The sequence below is a fragment of the Choloepus didactylus genome, chromosome 7 (genome assembly GCF_015220235.1).
Source record: "Choloepus didactylus isolate mChoDid1 chromosome 7, mChoDid1.pri, whole genome shotgun sequence".
NCBI lineage: Eukaryota > Metazoa > Chordata > Mammalia > Pilosa > Megalonychidae > Choloepus > Choloepus didactylus.
This window is the reverse complement of record NC_051313.1, coordinates 80,762,084-80,783,124: the sequence shown is the minus strand read 5'-3', so window position 1 is coordinate 80,783,124 and position 21,041 is coordinate 80,762,084. Positions and strand designations below refer to the sequence as shown.

General features: G+C 37.0%; 1 protein-coding gene across 2 annotated transcripts in view; it reads left to right on the top strand.

Moving 5' to 3' along the window:
- Positions 1 to 21,041, top strand: part of KCNQ5 (potassium voltage-gated channel subfamily Q member 5) — a 596,680-nt gene that overhangs the window by 398,796 nt on the left and 176,843 nt on the right. For both annotated transcript variants that reach the window (XM_037844184.1, XM_037844185.1), the window contains exon 3: positions 9,428 to 9,554. In XM_037844184.1, coding sequence (XP_037700112.1) covers positions 9,428 to 9,554 — 127 coding nt within the window. The remainder of the gene's footprint in view (positions 1 to 9,427; positions 9,555 to 21,041) is intronic.

Sequence of the window (21,041 nt, the reverse complement as noted above, 5' to 3'; positions counted from 1 at the left end):
TGATTCTTAAAGCATTAATATATCTTCTATTCCAGGGGTAAAATAGAGAGTGCCTTTGGATAAAAACACTCATTCCATCAAGTTCTTTTCCAATATATTAATCATGCATTTGTGTCTGCATTAATGTATAACTATTAATGTATATACCTTCCAAAAAGTAAGGAGAAGTTTGAAAGATAGCCAGACTGATGATGGCACAGGAATTCCTATATATAATGACTAGTAAGCATGTGTTCAGGATATTTTTTCTCTTCTTCAAAGAGACAAAATTCCAAAAGATGATTTACTTTTGTATATTTATTTCCACATTCTGATTTAAGTGAGAGCCATCTCTAGATCTTAATTTCATTTCCTTAGTCTTTATTTGTACTAGCATAATTTTCCAAATTACAAAGAATTATAACTGCAGGTCTTCTGACCAATGCCTTTCTTTGTGATTTAAGACGCAGTTTACGTCACAAATTCTTTCCCTGAAGCGATTATGTGAGGAGACATGCTGTCCTGCTAGCCCTAGGTTACTTTAAGTGTACACATTCAACAAAAAGGGGCAAAAAATAGCTGGAAATTGGTTAGGTTAATATTCTGAATAGAAGCAATAGCTCCAATTTTGTATGTCTAATTAGCCATAATTCTTCAACAATTGGTGCAAATGTCACAGGGTTTATAATGTTGGCATTCCATCTTCACAAAAGTGCTATTTGATGGCATAAAACCAGGAGGAAAAAAAACGTAGATTAGACAAAGGTCACTCTGTTTTAATGAACAGTGCTGTTAAAAATGAGAAAATAACTAGAACATGAGCTGTTAGGCATTGAGGATTTGTACAAAAAAAATCAATCTTTGCATGAAACCACTTTAAGCAACTCAAAAACAAAACTATAATAACAGATTTTAAAATCTCAAGTTATACAGCAAAGCCCTGTACATCAATGAAATAATATCACTGCTCTCTGATGTGACATATGAAGATTTCTAGAAAAGGAGGTAAATGCTAAGTTAGTATTCTAGATAGATATCCTAGATAGACTCTAGGAATAGCTCTACCAATGCCTCTCAAGTTTTTAAATTTCTTTATGCATTTCCTTAGTCTTTAAGAAGAGTAGGAAAGGTGCTCTCTCTTTTTCCAAAATTCTGTGAAGACAAATATAATGGTTAAGTTCATGTGTCGACTCAGCTTGTGGTTTCTAGTTGTTTGATCAAGCAAGCCTTGGCCTGATTGTTACTGCAAAGAGATTTCATGAATTTAAATCATTAGTCAGTTGATTGGATTTATGGCCGATTACATCTACAATCTACAGCGGAGATTGCCTTCAGCAATGAGAGAAGTCTCATCCAATCGGTTGAAAGTCTTGAAGGGAGAACTGATGATTTCAGCAGTCAAAAAGACGGGGAATTTGTCAAAACCTTCATCAACCTGCCCTATGGAATTCGGACTTGCCCATCCCTACAGTCATGTGAACAATTCCTATAATAAATCTCATGATATTGCTGTCTCCTTTGGAAAGCAAAATAAGTAGACCCTATCCAAAGAGTGATTTAGAGAGCATTATTAACCCAAAGCATGAGATCAGATCTAGCATCTGGACTTGAAGAGGAACGCATTTCCTCTTATAAGTCTAACCCATTGGCTATAATGCTGGCAATGACTTCGTTTTTTTAATTGAAATTTTTATTGAGATAATTGTAGATTCTCATGTAAAGAAATAATGCAGAAAGATCCTGGGTACACTTCACCTGTTTCCCACAAATGATAACATTTGTAAAACTCCAGTTTAGTATCACAACCAGGAAAATAATATTTATAAAATTGACAGATGTTATGCAGAATTACTGCATACATTTGTGTGAGTGCATATTTAGTTCTATATAATCAAGTATCTGGCACAACAGTAAAGATACTGAACAGTTCCATCACTGCAAGGATCTCTTAGGTTGTCCTTAACCACACCCACTCCTTCCTCCCACCTGCCCATCTACCCCCACATCCCTAACTGCTAGAAACCACTTATCTTTTCTCCTTTTCTTAAACTTTGTCATTCAAAAGTGTTATGTAAATGAAATAAATACAGTGCTAAACTTTTGGGATTGGCTTTTTTGACTTAGCATAATTCCCTAGAGATTCTTCCAAATTGTTCGCACTTGTCAATAGTTTGCAACTCTATTGCTAACTGGTATCCCATAGTATGGATGTACCACAGTTGAACCATTCACATGTTGAAGGGTATCTGGGCTGTTTCTGGTTTTGGACTATTGCAAATAAATCTACGAGAAACATTTGTGTACAGGTTTTTATATAAACATAAACTTTTAGCCTCTGGGATAAATCCCCAAGAGCACAATTGCTGAATTATATGGTAACTGCATGTTTAGTTTTATAAGAAACTGCCAAATTTTCCAGAGTAGCTGTACCATTTACATTTCCACCAACAATGTGTGAATGATCCAGTTCCTCCATATCCTTGCCAACATTTGTTGTTGTTGCTATTTTTTTCTTATCATTTTTTTATTGTGGAACATAACATATACATAAAAGTGGTAACTTTGAAAGTGTGATTTAGCAAGTAGTTAGAGATCAGATTTCAAAGATTGTTATGAGTTACAGTTCCACAGTTTCAGTTATTCCCTTATTATTAAATATAACATATACAGAGAGGGGATAACTTTCAACATACAATTTAATGGGTAGCTATAGAGCAAATTTCAAAAAATGTTATGGGTTACAGTTACACAGTTTCAGTTGTTTTCTGATTGTGAAATATATATTTGCAGAAAGGTGATAGCTTTCAAAGTACAATTTAACAAGTAGTTATAGAGCAAATTTCAAAGAATGTTATGGGTTACAGTCCCATCACTTTAGTTCTTTCCTTCCTATTCTAATGCCCTAGCAACTAGGAAAAAATATATTATATAACTATTCAGTATTTGTAATCCTTCGTTAAATTCTATCTTATCTGTTGCTATCCCTTCCTCTAGTTTAATCACTTTCCCAATATTCAGGGGATGTCCAGGCAGCGACCACCCTAACTTGTTCATGTTGAAAAGAGGTGTCGACTTTATGGGAAAGGGGAACGCATCTGGTTGATGTTCTTGCAGATGCTGTTGCCTCTGGGTTTGGGGACTTATCTGGCATAGGAGCACTATGGAGGATTTAAGTTTTAGAAAAATAAACTTAGTGAGTGAAACTTTTATAGAGTATCAGATAGGGACCAGGGTATTCTTCAGGATTTGGGGATGTGACTTTTTTATCTTAGCTTTTCTGATAAGATGTGTGGTGGTATCTTGGGGTTTCAATTTGTATTTCCCTGATGGCTAATGATGTTGAATATCTTTTCATGTGGTTATTTGCCATCAGTATATCCTCTTCAGTGAAATATCTGTACATGAGTTTTGCCCTTTTGCTAATTGAATTGATTTTTTTACTGTTGAGTTTTGAGAGTTCTTTGTGTATTCTAGATACCAGTTCTTTGTCAGATATGTGATCTGAAAATATTATCTCCCTGTCTATTGTTTGTCTTTTCATCTTCTCTACATGGGCTTTCACAGAGCAGAAGTTTTTCATTTTGATGAAATGAAGTCTATAAATTTTCCTTTTCTAAGTTCTGATTTTGGTGTCAAGACCAAGAACTCTTTACTTAGGCATAGTTCCCAAAGATTTTCTTCTTTTTTTTCCTAAAAGTTTTATAATTTTATGTTTACACTTAAGCCCATGATCCATTTTTAATTAATTTTTGCATAAGGTGTGAGTTGTGAATATCCAGTTGCTCCAGCATCATTTGTTGAAAAGACCATTCTTTCTTCATTGAATTGCTTTCGCACCTTTATCAAAATCAGTTGAGCATGTTTGTTTGGATCTATTTCTCTGTTCTATTCCATTGATCTATGTGCCTATCCATCTGCCAATACCTTGTTAACTTGATTACTGAAACAACAGAGTAAGCCTTAATATCAGGTACAGTGATTCCTCCCACTTTATTCTTCCTTGTTACAATTGTTTTAGCTATTCTAGGACCTGTGTCTTTCCATATAAATTTAGAGTAAGTTTGTTTATGTCTAAAAAAAAAATAGCTGAGATTCTGTGAGGAATTTCATTAAAACTGTAGACTAATTTGAGAAGAAATGACATATTTACTGTGTTGGGTTTACCAGTTCATGAACATGGTCTTTCTCTCCATTTATTTAGTTCTCTGATTTTTTCAGAATTCTGTACTTTTGAACATACATGTTTTGTTAAGTATGTGCTAAGTATTTCATTTTCTCTGGAATAGATTTGTCTTTTAGTTTCATTTTCTTCATGTGCATTGTTGGTATACAGAAATGTGATTGATTTTCGTTTGTTGGTCCTATATCCTGTAGCCTTGTTGAACTCATTAATTAGTTCTAACGGATTTTTTTTGTGGATTCCTTGGGATTTTCTCTGTAGACAGTCATGTCATTTGCAAATAGGTATGGTTTTATTTATTTATTTCCAATCTGTATGACTTTTTTCTCTTACTTGCCTTAGTGCAGTGGCCAGAACTTCCAATTCTCTGTTGAGTAAGAGTGATTAAAGTTCAGCTCTCATCTTGTTCTTGATCTTAAGGGGAAATATTCAGCCTCTCACCATTAGGTATGATGTTAGCTGAGGTTTTTTGTAGATACTCTTTAGTGAGTCAAGATAGTAATTCCCCTCTGTTGCCATTTTATCATGAATCGGTATTGGATTTTTGTCACACACTCTTTCTGTGCTAATAGGATTATATGATTTTTCTTCCTTACCTTGTTCATATATTAAATTAATTAATGTTCACATGTTGAACCAGCCTTGAATACCTGAATAAATTCTACCCTGTCATGGTGTAAAATTCTTTTTATACATTGTTGGATTCAATTTGCCAGTATTTTGTTGAGGATTTTTGCATCTTTATTCACGAGAGATACTGATTTGTTGTTTGTTTTGTTTTAATTTTGTACTGTTCTTTGTCTCATTTTGATATCAGGGTAATACCAGCCTCAAAATGAGTCAGAAAAGGCTCTCTCCTCTTCTGTTTTCTGTAAGAAACTGTAAAATTGGTATTGATTCTAATTTGAATGTTCAGTAGACTTCTCCAGTGAAACTGCCGGAGTCTGGAGATTTCTTTTTGGGGAGGTTTTTAAATTATGAATTCAGTTTCTTTGATGTTGTGGAGCTATTCAAATTGCCTATTTATTCTTGGTTGAGTTTGGGTAGTTTGTGGTTTTGAAGATTTGTTCCTTTTCTTCTCAGTTTTCAGATTTATGAGCTTGAACTTATCCATAGTATACCTTTATTATCTTTTTTAGGGCAGCAGAATCAGTGGTGATATTCCCTATTTCATTCCTGATATTGGTGATTTTTGTCTTCTCTGTTTTTGTCAGCCTTGAAGGAGGTTTATCAATTTTGTTTATTTGTTCAAGGAACAAATTTTTTTTCTTACTGATTTTCTCTATTGTTCTCCTATTTCATTTTCAATTTCTTTGATTTCTGTTCTTATCTCTATCATTTTCTTTTTCTGATTTCTTTGGGTTCATTTTACTATTCTTTTCCTAGTTTCTTTTTTTAACTTTTTATTTTGAAATAATTTAAAACTTACAGGACAGTTGGTAAAATAAAACAAAACCAATACAGAGAACTCCAATATACCCCCTATCCACATACCCAAATTTACCAACTTTTAAAATTTTGCCACATTTGTTATATCATTACTATCTATCTATCTTTATATTCTATTTGAGAATAAGTGTATACAACATTCCACTTGAACACTTGTTAATTCCATGTACATTTCCTAAGAACAAGGAAAGCATAAATTCTGCATTCCAATTTTTTCATTTGTCCCAATAATATGCTTTTGGAAATTTTATCCTCCATTTTTAAATCCAGTCCAGAATTGTATAGCACATTTAATTGTTGCTGTCTCTTTAGTCTCTCTCTTTTTTTTAATTGTGGAAACATATATACAAAATAAATCTTCCCATCACAACCACTCTCAAGCATACAATTTGGTGGCACTAATCACATTCACAATGTTGTGCTACCCTCATTACCATCCATTACCAAAATTTTTCCGTCTTCCCAAACAGAAACCCTGCACCCATTATGTATTAACTCCCCATTCCTTGCCCCCTCCTCCCCCACCACCGGCAATTGTTCTCTACTTTTCATCTCTATAAATTTGCATACTCTAGTTATTTCAAATAAATGAGATCATACAATATTTGTCCTCTTGTGTCTGGCTTATTTCACTCAACATGATGTCCTCAAGGTTCATCCATGTTGTCTCATCTATCAGAATTTCATTCTTTTTTACAGATGAATAATATTGCTTCATGTGTATATACATTTTGTTTATCCATTCATCTGTTGATGGACACTGGGTTGCTTCCACTTTTTGGCAATTGTGAATGATGTTACTATGAACATCTGTGTGTGAATGTGAATATCTGTTCAAATCCCTGCTTTCAATCCTTTTGGGTATATACCTAGTAATGGGATTGGCAGGTCATATGGTAATTCTATACTTAACTTCCTGAGGAACCACCAAACTGTCTTCCACAGTGGCTGCACCATTTTACATTCCCACCAACAATGAATGAGTGTTCCTATTTCTTCACATCCTCTCTAACACTTACTGTTCATTTTTAAAGTAGTAGTCATTCTAATGGGTGTAAAATGCTATCCCTTTGTGGTTTCGATTTGCATTTCCCTAATGGCCAATGATGTTATGCATCTTTTTATGTGCTTATAAAGTCTTTTCCCAATTTTTTAATTGAGTTGTTTGTATTTTTGTTGTTGAGTTGTAGGATATATTTATATGTTAGGTATTAAACCCTTACTGAATATGTGATTTCCAAATATTTTCTCCTTTCTGTAGGTTGTCTTTTTACTTTTATGATGAAGTTCTTTGATGCACAAAAGTTTTAATTCTGATGAGGTCTAAGAAACCATAGCCTAATACAAGGTCCTGAAGATGCTTTTAGGCCTCATATGAGTGAAATAAAATCAGTAAAAAATGAAATTGTAAAAAAGGGGTCTTCTCACATTTCTATTACCTGTCTGTTTTAAGGTTACTCAAATTGGGGGTGCTTGCCTTTCTCTGGCTCAATAACCACTTTATTCCTTTTAATTGAAATAAGATTTAAATTTCAGGAACCAAGAGATAGAATCTAGTCAAAATGGATTTCGCACACTTGCTCCCTCACAAGTTATTATTATTCTTACATTATTATTACCACATAAATAAATTATAAATACATAATTTTTTTAATTAAGGGAGATAAAACATCCTATAGAGAGAACATTCCCACAGCTTGTCGCTCTTGGCCTTTTGAAGGCAAAGACTGACAATCATCTACCTAGTTCTCGTCTCTCATTACTGATTACTCAGTAACTAGAGATTTCTGAGATTATTTTTCACACAGTCTAAAACCAGGCCCTCATAGGGAATACCAAGTAATTAATACTCTAGTAAGGAGAGATATATTCTAATCCTGGTATTATTTCTCTCCAAGGCAGAAATTGTGTCCCCCTTACAACTTCCTCTTATTTTATTTGGAAGTCAAAGAAGCCTTGTTTTTTCCTAAGCAAGCAGTATACCTGAACAATGGCCTCTGAGAAGTGATTTGTAAATGTAATTTATCCTGCCTCAGTGTGCACATAGAAATAATGCAGTGGCCTTGGCCTACCTTACTTGGGAACAATGATCATACATTCATTAGTGATATCTGTTCCCATGAAAAGAAGAATTGTCATATGCTGGTGATGAGGGACTCAAGCCACATTTGAGATTTTTCTTGGTTATACCCCATAATATGACCTCTCACCCTAAAGAGCCAAAATTCCTGATACAAGTAGGAGGTAGGGACAGGCACCAAAATGATGGGCCTACAATTAAACCTAGATTGGTGCACAGTCACAGCCAAAGCCACCATGACAAGGACTAAACATAAAGGTACACGGCCATCTTGGGCCTTGGCATGCCTTCTATATGTGGAAAAATGTGCTGGGTTAAAAGTAAATGATCTGGCACTTTAGACATCTTAATGAATGAACAGAATCAGCTAGCAAGCTATGCACTCAAAACCAAAACAAAGTCAAAACAAAACAATACCATCATCTCGTCAATGTGTATGTATTGACTATAGTTCTGGTTATCTGTCCATAAAGTCATTTCAGAGATTTATCCTGTAAGTAGCTTTAAGTCACTGTAAGTAATCATTGACCATATCAGAGATTTATTTCTCATCATGATAATATTTGTAGTTTACTATAGTGTCAAATAACAGAAGGATAGAACGATATATCTCTACCAGGCATTTCAAAAGAGCAGCACATCATTACATGCTCTAACTAAAGAAGCAGACATTTGCCTAAAACTTGAAGCGAAATGCCATTTTTCTAAATTTGTTAAGAGTCTTTATCTTGAAATGCGGGGTGGGACACTAGAGAGTGAATTAGGACCTTTACTTTCTATGCTGTGTATTTGGGTAATGTTTGAACATTTGAGTGAAGACCAGGTTATCACATTTTAATCAACCCTGTTTAAAAACAAGAGAAGAAATTATTTTTAAAAGGTAAACCAATTTTTATAAACTCAGTACCTCTCCTCATAAGGCCCACAAGGTAACTATACTAAGGTTGCCCCAGAGATGCTTTCCTCTTTCAAACTCCATTTGGTTTTTCCTTCTGTGACTGACTGCTTAATGAACCACTTTAGTTGGCCTTTCCCCAGGGTGAACTCACAACTCTTCCTAAATAATCTTATAGGCTTTTTACCAGAGCAGGTGTTATTTTCTAGGCAACTCTTGCCAAAGGGCTGCATAATAATTAACAAGTTTCAGATCCTGAGGACTCAGGGTCTCATTGTGGCAAAGGATATCTATGCCACACACACGGGTTAGCTTTTGAAATCTGCGATTTTATATGAAGATTTTGACACTGTAACAAAAGAACTCAGTATACTTCTAAATATTTACTTCTTCTCTGAGAGCAACTCTTAGGGGCTCAGGGATTATGTCACTCCTTGCAGCAAAATGAGGCTCTTTTTTCTGTAAAACATGCCATTATTTTTCAGGGCCCTCTCTTTCATTTCAGACATTTCATATGTTACCAGATAGCTAAAGTCAGCTACACTGTATGTTCCAGACAAGATAGACAGGTTAGTCAGCCTACACATTTAGTATTGAAACTCCTGAATTTGCAAAGTGTTAGAGGATTGAAAAGCAATAGTATTCCATGATAGGAAATGATGCAGATGATACGGATTTCTGATGTTCTTCGGGTTTAGTTTGATTTGGAGAAGACGTGTTCTTAGTCATTAACAAATAGACATTTTAGACGAAGTACATAAATGTCCAGAAATATCTGGTAGATCTTCTTGCTGTGGTTTACTCCATAATGCTTCCCTCTGAAGTGTCTTATTTGATATCTTAGGAGTTCGTGATGATTGTCGTCTTTGGTTTGGAGTTCATCATTCGAATCTGGTCTGCAGGTTGCTGCTGTCGATATAGAGGATGGCAGGGAAGACTGAGGTTTGCCCGAAAGCCCTTCTGTGTTATAGGTGAGTATCAAAATCCCAGGATAGACCTGGATTTGCAGTACCACATCCTTTTCTTCTGTCTCCTATATTGAGACATTTGATTAACATTAAAAGCTAACATTCATTGGGTACTTATCATAAGCCAGGCAGTCTTTTGTTTTAAAAGTTGTGACTCATTTAATCCCCTCATAGCATTATGAGGCAGGTGTTTTTATAATCCCCATTTACAGATGAAGAAACTGAGGCAAAGAGAGGTGAAGTTGCTAAAAGTCATACAGGTATTAAGTGGTGTAGCTGGGATTTGAACTCAAGTAATCTGACTCTAGAACATCCACTTGTATGAATTAAGTTATACTGAAATATATGGCTCTTCAGTGTTGCCCTGAAGTAGGAAAACATTAATTTCAGGAAGAATAAAATCCCCTTTTTGCTCTATGATATGACACCAGGGTATACTCTTGATCCGCTGGAAAGGATAGCAACACATTAGTCTTGGTATCACACGTCAATTAGCATGCTTCGATAATTGTTACATGTGTAGTTTACTTTATCCAATAGTAACTTTGGACTTGGTGAAGTGTTTGCACTCTGAAATATGAACACCCCCCCACCCCCATATCCCCCAAATAAATAGCAAACCTCTGCCTGCTGTGGTTTCAGAGGGACCCCATTCACCTGGGTACAAGCTTGAAATGGCACTTCTTCATGAAGGTACCATACAACAGTCTGGAGTTCAGATCTGGTATCTTCCAGTAATATATTTAAAAGCACATCATAGAGACTGGGAGCCACCCTACACAGCCCAGCAGCCCAGAACTGCGCTGGGGGGACAGTACTCACCTGTGACATAGCACAGTCATCCCTCAACAGAGGACCAGGGGGTGCACAGCCTGGAAGAGGGGCCCACTTGCAAGTCTCAGGAGCCATACGCCAATACCAAGGACTTGTGGGTCAGTGGCAGAGACAAACTGTGGCAGAACTGAACTGAAGGATTAGACTATTGCAGCAGCTTTAAAACTCCAGGGTCACCAGGGAGATTTGATTGTTAGAGCCACACCCCCTCCCTGACTGCCCAGAAACACGCCCCATATACAGGGCAGGCAACACCAACTACACACGCAACCTTGGTACACCAATTGGACCCCACAAGACTCACTCCCCCACTCACCACAAAGGCAAAGCAGGGGAGAACTGGCTTGTGGAGAACAGGTGGCTTGTGGACGCCACCTGCTGGTTAGTTAGAGAAAGTGTACTCCACAAAGCTGTAGATCTGATAAATTAGACATAAGGACTTCAATTGGTCTACAAATCCTAAAAGAACCCTGTCAAGTTCAGCAAATGCCACGAGGCCAAAAACAACAGAAAATTATAAAGCATATGAAAAAACCAGACGATATGGACAACCCAAGCCCAAGCACCCAAATCAAAAGATCAGAAGAGACACAGCACCTAGAGCAGCTACTCAAAGAAGTAAAGATGAACAATGAGACCATAGTATGGGATACAAAGGATATCAAGAAGACCCTAGAAGAGCATAAAGAAGACATTGCAAGACTAAATAAAAAAATAGATGATCTTATGGAAATTAAAGAAACTGTTGACCAAATTAAAAAGATTCTGGACACTCATAGTACAAGACTAGAGGAAGTTGAACAACGAATCAGTGACCTGGAAGATGACAGAATGGAAAATGAAAGCATCAAAGAAAGAATGGGGAAAAAATTGAAAAAATCGAAATGGACCTCAGGGATATGATAGATAATATGAAACGTCCGAATATAAGACTCATTGGTGTTCCAGAAGGGGAAGAAAAGGGTAAAGGTCTAGGAAGAGTATTCAAAGAAATTGTTGGGAAAAACTTCCCAAATCTTCTAAACAACATAAATACACAAATCATAAATGCTCAGCAAACTCCAAATAGAATAAATCCAAATAAACCCACTCCGAGACATATTCTGATCACACTGTCAAACACGGAAGAGAAGGAGCAAGTTCTGAAAGCAGCAAGAGAAAAGCAATTCACCACATACAAAGGAAACAGCATAAGACTAAGTAGTGACTACTCAGCAGCCACCATGGAGGCTAGAAGGCAGTGGCAAGATATATTTAAAATTCTGAGTGAGAAAAATTTCCAGCCAAGAATACTTTATCCAGCAAAGCTCTCCTTCAAATTTGAGGGAGAGCTTAAATTTTTCACAGACAAACAAATGCTGAGAGAATTTGCTAACAAGAGACCTGCCCTACTGGAGATACTAAAGGGAGCCCTACAGACAGAGAAACAAAGAAAGGACAGAGAGACTTGGAGAAAGGTTCAGTACTAAAGAGATTCAGTATGGGTACAATTAAGGATATTGATAGAGAGGGGAAAAGTATGACAAACATAAACCAAAGGATAAGATGGCTGATTCAAGAAATGCCTTCACGGTTATAACGTTGAATGTAAATGGATTAAACTCCCCAATTAAAAGATATAGATTCGCAGAATGGATCAAAAAAAATGAACCATCAATATGTTGCATACAAGAGACTCATCTTAGACACAGGGACACAAAGAAACTGAAAGTGAAAGGATGGAAAAAAATATTTCATGCAAGCTACAGCCAAAAGAAAGCAGGTGTAGCAATATTAATCTCAGATAAAATAGACTTCAAATACAGGGATGTTTTGAGAGACAAAGAAGGCCACTACGTACTAATAAAAGGGGCAATTCAGCAAGAAGAAATAACAATCGTAAATGTCTATGCACCCAATCAAGGTGCCACAAAATACATGAGAGAAACACTGGCAAAACTAAAGGAAGCAATTGATGTTTCCACAATAATTGTGGGAGACTTCAACACATCACTCTCTCCTATAGATAGATCAACCAGACAGAAGACCAATAAGGAAATTGAAAACCTAAACAATCTGATAAATGAATTAGATTTAACAGACATATACAGGACATTACATCCCAAATCACCAGGATACACATACTTTTCTAGTGCTCACGGAACTTTCTCCAGAATAGATCATATGCTGGGACATAAAACAAGCCTCAATATATTTAAAAAGATTGAAATTATTCAAAGCACATTCTCTGACCACAATGGAATACAATTAGAAGTCAATAACCATCAGAGACTTTAAAAATTCACAAATACCTGGAGGTTAAACAACGCACTCCTAAACAATCAGTGGGTTAAAGAAGAAATAGCAAGAGAAATTGCTAAATATATAGAGACGAATGAAAATGAGAACACAACATACCAAAACCTATGGGATGCAGCAAAAGCAGTCCTAAGGGGGAAATTTATAGCACTGAACGCATATATTAAAAAGGAAGAAAGAGCCAAAATCAAAGAACTAATGGATCAACTGAAGAAGCTAGAAAATGAACAGCAAACCAATCCTAAACCAAGTAGAAGAAAAGAAATAACAAGGATTAAAGCAGAAATAAATGACATAGAGAACAAAAAAACAATAGAGAGGATAAATATCATCAAAAGTTGGTTCTTTGAGAAGATCAACAAGCTTGACAAGCCTCTAGCTAGACTGACAAAATCAAAAAGAGATAAGACCCATATAAACAAAATAATGAATGAAAAAGGTGACATAACTGCAGATCCTGAAGAAATTAAAAAAATTATAAGAGGATACTATGAACAACTGTATGGCAACAAACTGGATAATGTAGAGGAAATGGACAATTTCCTGGAAACATATGAACAACCTAGACTGACCAGAGAACAAATAGAAGACCTCAACCAACCCATCACAAGCAAAGAGATCCAGTCATCAAAAATCTTCCCACAAATAAATGCCCAGGGCCAGATGGCTTCACAGGGGAATTCTACCAAACTTTCCAGAAAGAACTGACACCAATCTTACTCAAACTCTTTCAAAACACTGAAGAACATGGAACACTACCTAACTCATTTTATGACGCTAACATCAATCTAATACCAAAACCAGGCAAAGATGCTACAAAAAAGGAAAACTACCAGCCAATCTCCCTAATGAATATAGATGCAAAAATCCTTAACAAAATACTTGCAAATCGAATCCAAAGACACATTAAAAAAATCATACACCATGACCAAGTGGGGTTCATTCAACGCATGCAAGGATGGTTCAACATAAGAAAATCAATCAATGTATTACAACACATTAAAAATTAGAAAGGGAAAAATCAAATGATCATCTCAATAGATGCTGAAAAAGCATTTGACAAAATCCAACATCCGTTTTTGATAAAAACACTTCAAAAGGTAGGAATTGAAGGAAACTTCCTCAATATGATAAAGAGCATATATGAAAAACCCACAGCCAGCATAGTACTCAATGGTGAGAGACTGAAAGCCTTCCCTCTAAGATCAGGAACAAGACAAGGATGCCCGCTGTCACCACTGTTATTCAACATTGTGCTGGAAGTGCTAGCCAGGGCAATCCGGCAAGACAAAGAAATAAAAGGCATCCAGATTGGAAAAGAAGAAGTAAAACTGTCATTGTTTGCAGATGATATGATCTTATATCTGGAAAACCCTGAGAAATCGACGATACAGCTACTAGAGCTAATAAACAAATTTAGCCAAGTAGCGGGATACAAGATTAATGCACATAAGTCAGTAATGTTTCTATATGCTAGAAATGAACAAACTGAAGAGACACTCAAGAAAAAGATACCATTTTCAATAGCAACTAAAAAAATCAAGTTACCTAGGAATAAACTTAACCAGAGATGTAAAAGACCTATAAGCCCTCTACCATAAGTTTTACCCTTGGGAAGACGGTTGCTGCAAAGGAGAGGCTAGGCCTCCCTATATTTGTGCCTAAGAGTCTCCTCCTGAATGCCTCTTTGTTGCTCAGATGTGGCCCTCTCTCTCTGGCTAAGCCAACTTGAAAGGTGAAATCACTGCCCTCCCCCCTACGTGGGATCAGACACCCAGGGGAGTGAATCTCCCTGGCAACGTGGAATATGACTCCCGGGGAGGAATGTAGACCCGGCATCGTGGGACGGAGAACATCTTCTTGACCAAAAGGGGGATGTGAAAAGAAATGAAATAAGCTTCAGTGGCAGAGAGATTCCAAAACGAGCCGAGAGGTCACTCTGGTGGGCACTCTTACGCACACTTTAGACAACCCTTTTTAGGTTCTAAAGAATTGGGGTAGCTGGTGGTGGATACCTGAAACTATCAAACTACAACCCAGAACCCATGAATCTCGAAGACAGATGTATAAAAATGTAGCTTATGAGGGGTGACAGTGGGATTGGGAAAGCCATAAGGACCACACTCCACTTTGTCTAGTTTATGGATGGATGAGTAGAAAAATAGGGGAAGGAAACAAACAGACAAAGCTACCCAGTGTTCTTTTTTACTTCAATTGCTCTTTTTCACTCTAATTATTATTCTTGTTATTTTTGTGTGTGTGCTAATGAAGGTGTCAGGGATTGATTTAGGTGATGAATGTACAACTATGTAATGGTACTGTAAACAATCGAAAGTACGATTTGTTTTGTATGACTGCGTGGTATGTGAATATATCTCAATGAAATGATTAAAAAAAAAAAAAAAAAAAAGACCTATACAAAGAAAACTACACAACTCTACTAAAAGAAATAGAAGGGGATCTTAAAAGATGGAAAAATATTCCATGTTCATGGATAGGAAGGCTAAATGTCATTAAGATGTCAATTCTACCCAAACTCATCTACACATTCAATGCAATCCCAATCAAAATTCCAGCAACCTACTTTGCAGACTTGGAAAAGCTAGTTATCAAATTTATTTGGAAAGGGAAGATGACTCGAATGGCTAAAGACACTCTAAAAAAGAAAAACGAAGTGGGAGGACTTACACTCCCTGACTTTGAAGATTATTATAAAGCCACAGTTGTCAAAACAGCATGGTACTGGCACAAAGATAGACATATAGATCAGTGGAATCGAATTGAGAATTCAGAGATAGACCCTCAGATCTATGGCTGACTGATCTTTGATAAGGCCCCCAAAGTCACTGAACTGAATCATAATGGTCTTTTCAACAAATGGGGCTGGGAGAGTTGGATATCCATATCCAAAAGAATGAAAGAGGACCCCTACCTCGCACCCTACACAAAAATTAACTCAAAATGGACCAAAGATCTCAATATAAAAGAAAGTACCATAAAACTCCTAGAAGATAATGTAGGAAAACATCTTCAAGACCTTGTATTAGGCGGCTACTTCCTAGACTTTACACCCAAAGCACAAGCAACAAAAGAAAAAATAGATAGATGGGGACTCCTCAAGCTTAGAAGTTTCTGCACCTCAAAGGAATTTCTCAAAAAGGTAAAGAGGCAGCCAACTCAATGGGAAAAAATTTTTGGAAACCGTGTATCTGACAAAAGACTGATATCTTGCATATATAAAGAAATCCTACAACTCAATGACAATAGTACAGACAGCCCAATTATAAAATGGGCAAAAGATATGAGCAGACAGTTCTCTGAAGAGGAAATACAAATGGCCAAGAAACACATGAAAAAATGTTCAGCTTCACTAGCTATTAGAGAGATGCAAATTAAGACCACAATGAGATACCATCTAACACCGATTAGAATGGCTGCGATTAAACAAACAGGAAACTACAAATGCTGGAGGGGATGTGGAGAAATTGGAACTCTTATTCATTGTTGGTGGGACTGTATAATGGTTCAGCCACTCTGGAAGTCCGTCTGGCAGTTCCTTAGAAACCTGGATATAAAGTTACCGTTCGATCCAGCGATTGCACTTCTCGGTATATACCCAGAAGATCAGAAAGCAGTGACACGAACAGATGTCTGCAAACCATTGTTCATAGCAGCATTATTCACAATTGCCAAGAAATGGAAACAACCGAAATGTCCTTCAACAGATGAGTGGATAAATAAAATGTGGTATATACACACGATGGAATACTACATGGCAGTAAGAAGGAACGATCTCGTGAAACATATGACAACATGGATGAACCTTGAAGACATAATGCTGAGCGAAATAAGCCAGGCACAAAAAGAGAAATATTATATGCTACCACTAATGTGAACTTTGAAAAATATAAAACGAATGGTTTATAATGTAGAATGTAGGGGAACTAGCAATAGAGAGCAATTAAGGAAGGGGGAACAATAATCCAAGAAGAACAGATAAGCTATTTAACGTTCTGGGGATGCCCAGGAATGACTATGGTCTGTTAATTTCTGATGGATATAGTAGGAACAAGTTCACAGAAATGTTGCTATATTAGGTAACTTTCTTGGGGTAAAGTAGGAACAGGTTGTAAGGAAAGCAGTTATCTTAGGTTAGTTGTCTTTTTCTTACTCCCTTGTTATGGTCTCTTTGAAATGTTCTTTTATTGTATGTTTGGTTTTTTTTTTTAATTTTTTTTTCATACAGTTGATTTAAAAAAGAAAGGAAAGTTAAAAAAAAAAAAAAGAAAAACAAGGAAAAAAATATGTAGTGCCTCCTTGAGGGGCCTGTGGAGAATGCAGGGGTATTGGCCTACCCCACGTCGATGGTTGCTAACATGACCACAGACATAGGGGACTAGTGGTTTGATGGGTTGAGCCCTCTACCATAGGTTTTACCCTTGGGAAGACGGTTGCTGCAAAGGAGAGGCTAGGCCTCCCTAGAATTGTGCCTAAGAGCCTCCTCCCGAATGCCTCTTTGTTGCTCAGATGTGGCCCTCTCTCTCTAGCTAAGCCAACTTGAAAGGTGAAATCACTGCCCTCCCCCCTACGTGGGATGTGACACCCAGGGGAGTGAATCTCCCTGGCAATGTGAAATAAGACTCCCAGGGAAGAATGTAGACCTGGCATCGTGGGTCGGAGAACATCTTCTTGACCAAAAGGGGGATGTGAAAGGAAATGAAATAAGCTTCAGTGGCAGAGAGATTCCAAAAGGAGCCGAGAGGTCACTCTGGTGGGCACTCTTACACACACTTTAGACAACCCTTTTTAGGTTGTAAAGAATTGGGGTAGCTGGTTGGATACCTGAAACTATCAAACTACAACGCAGAACCCATGAATCTCGAAGACAATTGTATAGAAATGTAGCTTATGAGGGGTGACAATGAGATTGGGAAAGCCTTAAGGACCACACTCCACTTTGTCTAGTTTATGGATGGATGAGTAGAAAAATAGGGGAAGGAAACAAACAAACAAACAGACAAAGGTAACCAGTGTTCTTTTTTACTTCAATTGCTCTTTTTCACTTTAATTATTATTCTTGTTATTTTTGTGTGTGTGCTAATGAAAGTGTCAGGGATTGATTTAGGTGATGAATGTACAACTATGTAATGGTACTGTGAGCAATTGAATGTACGATTTGTTTTGTATGACTGCGTGGTATGTGAATATATCTCAATAAAATGAAGAATAAAAAAAAGCACATCATAAAATTGAAAATCATGTATATAAGCTGTTATTAATATTATTATTAGCTAAATTTGATTCTTTAGAGATTTTTTTTTCCTTTTCAGTTCTCAGGAAGCCATTAAAGCCCAAATGCTGAAAGTTCTTAGTGGAGGCTTACTTATTTCAACTATGTCTCAGCTGAGAATGGGTGTTTTATAATTAATAAGGTAGTTTAGACTATCTTCTTAGTCTGCAACAGGTTTTCCCTTTTGTTTGAGGAGCCAGGAATTGTTGACTGGTCCTCTTATTTTCTCCCTTTACCCCGTTCCCTGTGGTGGTGGGGAAGAGTGGTTTAAGGAGTAACTGGAATGTTCTCTAGACTTGGGCACTATTAAGGAGAATCCTTTTTTCCATACTTGCCGAGCAGGGAGCCCAATCCTGGGGAATGGAAGAATTTGTGGGCTCCCCACATTCTCTCTGCCAGGAGGTAGTTTCATGGAATGCACACCTGAAAAGGGTCACCATTCATTCCACAAAAATGTATGGGAATTTGGTTGTGTGTGCGGCACTGGATTTACAATAATGAAGCCAGTGAAAAATCTAAGTTAATTCAATCCTAAACTACCTTATCTGGCCTTCACTAATACAATCTATTTGTCTGGATACCTCTTTTCTCCAAGAATAGGTTTGACTTCCTTTTGGAAGCCATTATGCTGAGGTACAGAGGAAGGTAGCTGCTAAACTGCCATCCTTAAGGGCCATCCATCCCCAAAGCATATTAGGGAAGGCAATTGATTTTATTCCTTGGAGATTTTCTTTTCTCTCTGAATTATCTGCCAAAGCAATATTGTGAAGGTCTCTAACTTGATGTGAGACTATTGTACAGGAGGTACTTTCTGCCCCTTAAGGGGCCCAAACAAAACAATTTACAAGTAGATGGTTAGCCAAGAGTCACTCAGCTTCTGCAGAATAAGGCTGGTTCATGGATGACTGCAGGAATGTTCCATTCCAGATTTTAAAACCAATTAAAAGTTGGTTTTATTCCAATTTAAGAAGCAATGCCAACATAATCCTGAACTCCATCTGAAAAGAAAGTTCTTTCCTAGATGCCTGGTGCCTTTTGATAGCTGTTTTCAACTATCTGTACATCAGCCAGTTTTGGTGCTTTAATCTTTCTCTTCCTGTCTCAGATCCTTCCAGGTCATGACAATAATGACATGTGGTTCTAAAAATGATATTATGTTGTCTGTAATCTTACTTGCCTTTAGACCTATTGACAGTGAACTGACAAATGTAGTAGCACATGGTTCAGACATAATTGGAGTTTAGTCAACTCTTCAAGCCTTTTCTTCATTTGGATATTTTACCTCTAGTAAATTGCTTTGGAAGAAGTATAATTATATAGTGAATCCCCATTAGAACAAGGACAAAATTTGTACTTACATTTAGGACAACCATGTATTTTCTTTTAGTCTTTTATTTAAGTACATGTAACAATTTGGTCCATGGTCCAGCTGAACTAATGTAATAATGAAATGTGTTCAAATGTGGCTTTTCAGTATGAGGTCAGTAAAATTTAACCTACACAAAGGAGCCAGACATCACTTGTCTGAAGGCAGCAAGCTGTACCACATGACTTCTAGGCCTGTTTAATAGGTTCATGAAAATGGTTCATGTCACAGGTAAAATGATAAAGTGAAGTGCAAAGTGAACCCTGTAATTCCTTTGTTCAACCTTATTTACTGTGGCAAAATGAAAAAAGGAATAACATCTCTGTCTTCTGCCCATGATAACTGTTTTGAGTGGGAGTTTGGAAATGTAGCTAAGACCTCTCAAGACTCCATGAATTTATAAGATTTGTTCAATCTGAGTGTTTCAGTTTGCTAATGCTGCCATTATACAAAATACCAGAAATGGATTGGCTTTTATAAAGGGGGTTTATTTGGTTACAAAGTTACAGTCTTAAGGCCATAAAACTGTCCAAACTAAGGCATCCACAATAGGATACCTATTGTTGATGTCCGGAAAACTGCTGTTAGCTGGCAAAGCACAGGCACATGGCTGGTGTCTGCTCTGGGGTTCTGGTTTCAAAGTGGCTTTCTCCTCTCTTAGCTGCAGCACTGAGCTCCTTCTGTCTGAGCTCTTATAGGGCTCCAGTAAACTAATTAAGACCCACACTGAATGGGCAGGGTCACACCTCCATGGAAATAATCTAATCAAATGTATTATCCACAGTTGGGTGGGTCACATCTCCATGGAAACAACCTAATCCAAAGATTCCAACCTAATCAACACTAATACATCTGCCACCACAAGATTGCATTAAAGAACATGGCTTTTTCTGGGGAACATAATACATCCACACTGGCACACTGAACATGCCAAATACACACCCAAATATTTTTAAAAGTCTCTAGCATTCAACAGAAGAGTACAGCAAAGATTGTGGTAGCCTGGCTATGCCTTCAACATGGAAATGCATTCTGTAAACCCACCAACCTTACTCTTTCCGATTGGCAACAGACTTATGTTGCTAGAGTGGTCAGCTAGTAAACCTCATATATTATTGAGCCCTATGGAACAATTGGCAGTATTCGGACACAGTTTGAGAGAAGAACCAAGGGCAAATACCCAAAGACTTTAGGACCTCCCCCTCACAAACTGCCCACCTTCCTTACCCCTGTACTCTAGCCAGAACCAGGAACACTTCAAAAACCCATTGATTTAAGAAATCATAAAATCATTGTATACTTGTGCTTGGAAAACGTATTGTAAACGAGATAATCAAGAGAAGAATGAATCTATTTAATTTTTTAATTAGGTGCTTCTTTTCATTACTTATATAATTTATGTCTGCTTGACTTTGGGAGTTTTTTTTAAATTTGGTAAGCTCTTATCTTGAGTTACAAAAATCTCTTCCATATATATTTGTGTGTGTGTGTGTGTTCAATTTATATCTCTGCCCTAAAACTCTGTAATAATCACATTTCTACAGCTGTAGACAATAATCACTGTAATACCAATATAGAGTCAAGTATGTCTTGGGATATACCTGAACTGTCCTTCATTTACCTGGGCTGGCTGCTTCACTGCACTGCCAGTGCTTTATGAATTATCTGCATTGAAACACAGATCACTCACCCAATGGGCTCA